This window comes from Mycetomoellerius zeteki, unplaced genomic scaffold, assembly GCF_001594055.1.
Source record: "Mycetomoellerius zeteki isolate Tzet28-1 unplaced genomic scaffold, Tzet1.0 scaffold643, whole genome shotgun sequence".
Classification (NCBI taxonomy): Eukaryota; Metazoa; Arthropoda; class Insecta; order Hymenoptera; family Formicidae; genus Mycetomoellerius; species Mycetomoellerius zeteki.
The window spans coordinates 30,661-39,011 of NW_017257658.1; the positions used below are offsets into that span (position 1 = coordinate 30,661).

The following is an 8,351-nucleotide window of genomic DNA, read 5'->3' on the forward strand; positions in this document are numbered from 1 at the left end:
AGAGAGAGAGAGAGAGAGAGAGAGAGAGAGAGAGAGAGAGAGGAACAGGATTATATAATACGAAATCTCTTCAAGTACAAAATAATTTTATTTTATATTCGTTGCTTTCAAAAGGAGAAAAGAAGAAAATATATATTGCGCATATATTTCGTATTTCATTATATGATATTTTAATAACAATTTTATATACATTTTAATACAACTTCTTAAAAATAATAATCGATTTTATTACATTTTCCCTTTCGACTTAACGAATAAAAGTACATATTTTCACTAAAGTCTATTACATATATATTGTACGAAATAATAAACATTTTTATTACATTTTTAATACATTTTCTTTCTAACTTTTAAACTAAGAGTATAAATCGATTTAAATTTTTACAAGAAAGTATTGTATTATATTTCATAATTTTTGTTTACAAAATGGTCGGGAGGGGAAAATCCGTGACTTACTCTAGCTTAAATGAACTACTATATTACACTAACTAACATATTATACAAATCCATACGGGAGAGAACAGCGACTATTGACGAATCTACGTTTCAGCAGAACTGGAGCGCATGATTTTACCTCGTTCCGTATTATCGCCTCGTGAAATGCAGTGCATCGAATTGCTTTAAATGACAATTTTATGATGGCTTCCTCCTCATTATTTTCCTTTCTTTCTTTATTTAATAATAACTTATGAATACTGTTAAAATTAATCAGCCGCGAATTTTGAAAATTTAACTTGATACCTTATTTTACAAATTTCGTGTCGGCTCCCGTCCGGAGTACGAACTACGTAGGCGTAAAATTTCGGTCCGCCAGATACGAACGCTTCGATGAAGCTACCATGGCCGTACCCCGTGAGTTCGTCCGTCATGTCTCCCAAAAAGTTATCTGTACGCGGTTCGTATTCGTTGGGATCTCCGCTACTCGTATATATGCAAGAATCGGTGTCGTAGTATAAAATGTGACGATCTAATTTTTCCAAATACTCGTATAACTTTAAACCTGAGCCGTCGTGAACGCAGCTATAACTACATTTGTTATCGGTGAGGGTATTACCGCCTCGTGTTATATACGCCACGAAACATATATCACCTCGTCGTTGACGGATAATATTCCGGTTACCTCGTGTTCCGGGCTTGATATTCCGCCAATCGCTGGGGATTTTTTATTATTTCACTATTCGGAAGATTTGTCCGCTGGCCGAATTTTCCCCAAAACGAATTGAGGCAGAGTTTGGCGACAGAACGAAATCCAGGATTCCGCTTGACATTATCTTTATCGAGAACGATATCTTCGGTTGCTTCGTACTCCCAAAAGTATCGCTCTTTAGCAATATCGTCGTCCTCACACTCACTCGGCCACCCATTCGCCTCTTGCTTCAATTGTAAGAAGCTGTTAATATACTCGGTAAACAATCCTCCCTGATGTGTAACAGAATTATAGCGTGTATATTTGTACTGCCAGATTTCATCTACCCTCGTCACGAGATAACCCTTCTCAATTGCTTTATGCAATTCACATAATACTCACGTGCCCTCAAACTTACGTTCCGCAGGGTCATTGTGAGTGCAGATTGCGAAAATGTTTCACAGCAAGTGCGACAAAGCGCGAATAATAATTTTCCGTTCACACGATACGGTAATACAGGATGGAAAAGTTCGCGTGGGGGGAGTACACAACATCGTATGAGGCCCGTGATCTGTTCAAAATTGAAATTTGGTGCTTCTCCAATTAGTGCGGAATATTTTTCCCCTACGTAGACATCGGGATGTTTGATTGGATAAACACCGGTCTTCAATACGTACGGGTACAGAGAACATACGTTTATGTAACGTATCTTCTCGTTATCCGTGATCTCGTATCGTGTCGCGATATTACCGGTACATCCGCCGAAAAATGCATCACGAGGATTGAGAGGAGGGATTCTATTTGAATCATAGGGTGATTCTCGAGAAATTCACGTGTCTCTCGATTCGTGCGCATTTCTTCATCGAAAACACACTCCCACTTTTCCGTCACGATATAACCTCGCTGACGTAATCGCCAAGTCGTTGCAATCGTTCGTTCATATCGCGCATCGAGTGTATCTTTGGAATTTCCAATAGGTTTATCGCGGTTTATTCGGTAACAAGTCGGGCACCCGTGAAAGAAGCAACCGTGGAACTGCAAAACGTGACGTTGCGTCTCATTCTCGTACTCGTAATACCCGTCGACGAGTATGCCTTCCGTTAACCGATATTCACTCCCGCGTCCCGCGTGAATAATACCACGTTCATTTTCCTTTAAAATTAACCATTGAACGGCTTTGCGTGATTGATTGTCTTTAAATCTGTATCCCCCCGACGGAATGATACCTATTTCTTCTTTACGCAAAAAGTTTTTCCGAAATACTCTCATACACGTCGAGGCAATGGTCGTGCATTCTATGAATGGACATACGTTTCCACGCTCTAAAAATATTTTTCTAAACGCCAGACATGCTCGCCGAAGGATATCGACGTCGGTACGACAATAATCGACTCATTTCTCGTTAAAAATCGAATACGGTATTTTTTTTCGATATTTTAGCATGCCACGCAAAAAAACGTTCGCGTTCCTCCGTTTGCATCGTTTCGGGTGCATAATAACTAACGTTAGGCAGCGGACCAAAGTACGTTTGATTATCGCTAGTATTAAAAAGATGCGGAAAGATGCCTTTCTCGCAGGTTTCCGGTAACCCAAAGGTTCGGTAATTCCGCCAATCGCATCGGTATATAATTAATACTATCAATAAATTTTGTACGTCCTACCGTTAAAACTATAATTTTTGTACCGTTTAAAATCACGCGAGGTTCCAATCTACAGTGATTTTCGACTATATATTTGAGAATGAACTGTGCGTCGAAAGCTTTCGCGTTGTGCACTATGCAGATGATTCGAGTAAAGTTTTTCGTGGGACGTGTTACGAATTCGACAAATTCCTTTATCGGATCGTGACGAAAAACAAATTCATGCACTCCACACCAACGACAAAGTTGCGATAAATCATCTACTTCCACACACAAATCGCAAATTTGTTGAGCGATGCAGAGTGTGTGTGTTGGGACGTGAATTTTTATCTCGGTACCGTTAAGTGAATCGTCTTGTCGTGTCTCAAAATCATAGAACACGAATGCGGTCCGTCCCTTCGCACGTTCTTGCTCGCTCGCATTCGTGTTATTTTGTTCACTCTCTCTCACGATTACGGGCGAATCTCCATCATCGGATTCGTCAACGGAGGATCTACCTTCACGAAAAAGAGGTTGCATATACACAAATGGTTTATAGGTTGTGGTGAACTACAAATTTTACAAAAGGCAACACCACAATCGTGTTCTTTCGTTGATTTTATTACGCGTCCGCAATCGTCGCAAAATTTAAACACGCTGCAAACACTCCGCGGCGTTTTCCCGTCGTAGGACTTTATCGCCCGATGATGTTCGAAACACAGCATTCCTGAAGAACGAACGTTTGCATATTTCGCACCTGACGATATTTACATCCTGCTGTTCACACGACGGTACGTTGTTGCAACGTAGCCATGTATTTGAACAACGATAACCCCTGTCCTCGCGGTAACCGATATTATACGGAATGTAATATCCCCCCTACTCCCCGCGGCTGCTTTTAAATTTAAAATAGGCCTATAGTGACGTTCACCTTCGTAATACATAATATATAATCGATACGAGGGCTCACGTCCTAACGAGGTAAGCGCATCAGTCCCGTCGAATAAAGGCCTATATTCAAGGGCGTCCATAGGAGGGGGGGGAAGAAGGGGCATTTGCCTCCCCCTGGGCGACAGACGCGCGCGCGCGTGCCGAGTAAAAGCGTATACGGTGAGATCTTAACGTGCCTTTTCGTGCTGACACTTGATGCTCATTTTTAGTCTCAAAATTGATCACATAATCAAAATTGACGATTCATATCGATTTTGATCACGTGACCTATTTTGACTCTAAAAATGAGCGTCGATCGTCAGCATGAAAAGGCACCTTTGGCTGTGTTCAGATTCCTTACTCCGAGTAAAATATTTACCCGATCCCGTTCAGATAGTATCTGAGTAATTATTTTTTGACTCGATAGACTGCGTTCAAATTGCTAAGTTAGAGTAATCAGGTTAACTCTAGAGTCGATTTCTCAACCCATCATTTTTCGTCGGTTAAAGAGTTACTCGACGTGTTTTGGCGGCAAGCTTGAAATTGAGAATACGCCGAAATGAGTGACAATAAGCTCAATATTGTAGAAGCAGACTTAACTCGCCACAAATTAGTGACAACGGAAAACGGAGAGATCGTTCGTGCTGATGGACATATTGTGGTGTTCGACAATATTGGTAAGTACATGATGGTTAAGTGTCGTAAACAGAAATTACGAAAGAGACTAAGTCCTATCAATTTTCTGTTTTTAATAATCTTTCTCCTTAACAGATAACAATATGTACTGCGTTCTCGAAAATAAGAAAAATCTCCGACTCTTCGGTCTCATACCAGCTGCATTACAGCTTGATACAGGTATATATTAAATTTTGATCATAGAGTCAAATAGTGTGTGTGATTACTGATCCATAGCCTAAATAATTTTTATTGTTCTTGCAGTTTCTGAAATGAACATTTCGTCAGCAGAGTCAGGCTCCTCCATTGCAACATGTTTGCCAGAGGCAGAATGTGTGAGTCAAGCAACCAATAAAGGAAAAAGTAAGAATGGATTGTCATAGGCCGGAATCAGACTATGCATTGAAGATTGAAATTAAAGATTAAAGATTGAAATTTCACCAATGAGGATAAAGAAATTTTGATTTCTTTTGTTTTGATTGATCAAACTTCAATCTTTCAATCTTCAATCTCATTCTTCAATGCGTAGTCTGATTCTAGCCATAGGCTGTGTATTTCGAATTTACTGTCAGCGCTGAAAATTTACAGTTTTTGTTATGTTCACTATAGATTTTCAGTACTGGCAGTTTTTTCAACTTTGAAGCACAGTCATAGTAGAGTCAGTCAAACTGTATGCATAATTATATATTCTTGATTTATATATGTTTTAGTTAAGTGGACTAAGAATGCTGTTCTAGCACTAATCGCGTCCTGGAAAGCTAATCAGCCAAAATTCCAGAACAGCGCTATAAGGAACGATATAGTATGGAATATAATTGCCCAGAATATTAAAGAAACAGGGCTTGCAGTTAACGCCATTCATACCGAAAACAAGTGGAAAAATATAAGGAAAGCGTATATGGCTGTTAAGGACCATAACTCTAAGTCTGGGAATGCTCCGAAGACATGTTCATTCTATAATGAGTTGGATGAAATATTTCATAAATCACCAAGTGTCACACCTATCGCTCTTGCCTCATCAAGAACAAAGAGAGCCCTTACAACTATAGAAAAGGATTGTAATACTGATGATGATACTTTTGAAGACACTGACTATGATAAAACAAATCAAAGGGCAAAGAAGAGCAAATTAAAGGCTAGAGAATTAGAGGCTTGGTCTAAGACTTCGTGAGGATACAGATAAAAGGGAATTAGCAAGGGAAAGACGACATGAGGCAATGATTGATGTGCAGAATAAAGGAATTGCAGCATTCACTGATGTCATGAATAAACTTATAGAAAAGCTGTAATCAACGACATATATACATAGACCAAGCATTACCATGTTTTTCAGTGATGAGAGTTGAAGCCGGAAATTGACGGTTTAATGTGGCGTTTTAGGATTCGTGCTATTTCACTCTCTCACACTGCTCTCATCAAATTAGAAAGAGACACCATGGGTCCTAAACACCACATAAACTGTCAATTTTCGGCTTCAAGCTACGGACAGAATGCTTGGTCTATGTATATATGTTGTTGGCTGTAATACTGTTTTAACATAATAATGAAGTTTAACATAAGTACGAAGAGTCATTTTCTCTCAAAAATCTAACAGTTCATTTTGATAAATAAAAAAAAATTTGTTTTTATTTTATAATACAGAACATACATCAGAACATAATTTTAGCAAACTGATTGTAAGCAAGTAACGTAATTGTAATTCTGTGCCTTGATAACAGTGCCAACTGAATTTTCATAATATTATATGTTTATTTTGTTCCTAATACACATGTGATTATAGTTATCCAAATATATTTTTATTATACATTCTTTATATTTTTTTTTATGTTTTTATTATACAAGATGTTTGTATAATTATACAATAAAGAAGTTTTATGTTTATTTATGATATTATTTATTCAATCTTAGTATTTACATTGCATTCATATTGCATTTACAGATAAAACTTATCGATTATTTCTTTCGAAAATGTTTACAAGGTAGGCTCTCTTGGCTTCACCTTCCTGCTGTAAGCCTACATGATCATCATCATCATTCCCCCGTACTAGTTGTCTTTCAGTTTGAAAACCTTCCTCAATGAAATCATCAACATTATCTTCTTCTACATGGTTCTCTTCAAACCCATATAGACAAATATTGTGCAACACACAACACGCAAGAATGAAACTTGGAATTAGATCTAGTCTTTTCATACATAGATGCTTCAATCGTCGAAATCTTCCTTTCAACAATGCAAAACAACGTTCAATGACTTGTCTTGTCAGCGACAGTACTGAATTGAAGTGTTTCTGTGCCTGAAAAAGAAAATTCATAGTTAAGAATTCGGAAATGCACGTCATTGCGGATAAGAATACGAAATAAGGCAATAGCGATTAATTTTCGACGAATCATAAATTTTCGACAATACATTGCTATTTCTGTACTATTTCTATCGCGGGATGTATAGCTGCTGAGTGTACAGATAGCTCTGTTTTACAAATTCAAAATAATTTGACAATAAAACTTACTCGTGTTAAGCGGCCATTGTCAATATATGAAGGAATGCACCATGATAATACAGGATATGCCTTATCAGCTATGATATATTCACCATTTGGGAAGAGAGCATTCATATTATGCTCTGCAGCCCAAAACAAATCAGAGTTTCGAAAAATGCGTCGATCACCCACTGAACCAGGATAACCGGCAAAACAATCAATAAATCTCAGTTCTGAATCACAGACTGCCTGAAGAACCACAGCATAATTTTTTTTTCTTATCTTATAATGCAGTGAATGTTCCTGAAGCACAAAACAGAAAAATATACTACATAAAGATAATAAAAATAAACTACACAGAGATAACGGTTCTCTTGATGCTGCAAATGTTTCAAAGAGTTTTTCTCCTTCCTTTTAATAAAAAAAGAAGGAGAATAATGTTTCAAAGCATTTATAACATCAAGAGGATTACAGTCAGAAACTGTGGCAATACATATTAATAAGACAAACCTTAGGAGCATCAATGCTTATATCACAGCCATCAATCGCACCAATTACATTTGGCATATTGGAAAGACATTGGAACTTTTGTTTAACAACATCAAGGCAATTTCCTTCTGGCCATCTAATAACATTTCCTGCCATATCATTAAGAGCTGCAACGACTCGTTGAACACTAACATTTAAGGATGACTTTGCGAGATTATGTTTCAGACCTACAGACCTAGTATAGTAATAAGAACAGCACATTCAGCATCATACTGAGTACACAAGTTGTCAAATTGCTAAAATCATACATTTACAATGTGTAAATACATTACCTGAAAGAATCTGGCGTTGCTAGCAACCACAGTGTAGCAAGCAATTGTGTACGAACAGGGATGCAAGGTTTATTAATAGGGTCCCCTGCCAAAATAGGCCCAAGACGATTTTCTAATAGTTCGAATGTACTAGGCAACATTCTATAATGTTCACGGAATTGTTTTGTATTAAATCTTGGGACTATCTCTTCTACATAACCTTCAATTCGTATAGCTTTTCTCGACGCGCCACGTAGCCTTAGATGGACTTCCAATAAAAATGCCTCGACCAACTCATCCTCCTCATCGCTTTCCAGTACCTCCCTGAATAATGATCTGAACAGTTGTTCACTCGCATTAATGGCCATCGGCAGAATAGCGTTTCTTCGACTATCCATCTTTATTTATTCCTCGCCATCATATTTTAACCCAAATGGTAACTCGAATCGTTCAAAGCCACAATCTTACTCAGAGTAAATTAATCGAGTTAGAGTCGAAACTCTGATAACTCAACCCTGAGTCGTCAGGTTGGGAATCTGAACACACCCTAGGAGGGAGGAAGGTACTACCAGGAAGGGTCATGACCCGTAGGGGGGAGGAAGGTACCACCTTTCCTGGTGGTACCTTCTTCCCCCTTGCAAAGGGGCGCCCGACTTTCATCTTCGACTCTCACTCCCCCCTCCCCCTGCAAAGGGGCGCGCGAATCTCACCTTCGACTCTCACC

At 38.4% G+C, this 8,351-nt stretch overlaps 1 protein-coding gene across 1 annotated transcript; it reads right to left on the reverse strand.

Moving 5' to 3' along the window:
* Window positions 1-6,296: 6,296 nt before the first annotated feature.
* Window positions 6,297-8,025, reverse strand: LOC108728844 (putative nuclease HARBI1). The gene is made up of 4 exons (XM_018457641.1): window positions 7,649-8,025; window positions 7,338-7,551; window positions 6,858-7,130; window positions 6,297-6,644 (listed from the first exon to the last, which is right to left on the reverse strand). The coding sequence occupies exons 1-4, from the start codon at window positions 8,023-8,025 to the stop codon at window positions 6,297-6,299; spliced, it is 1,212 nt and encodes a 403-aa protein (XP_018313143.1).
* Window positions 8,026-8,351: the final 326 nt, after the last annotated feature.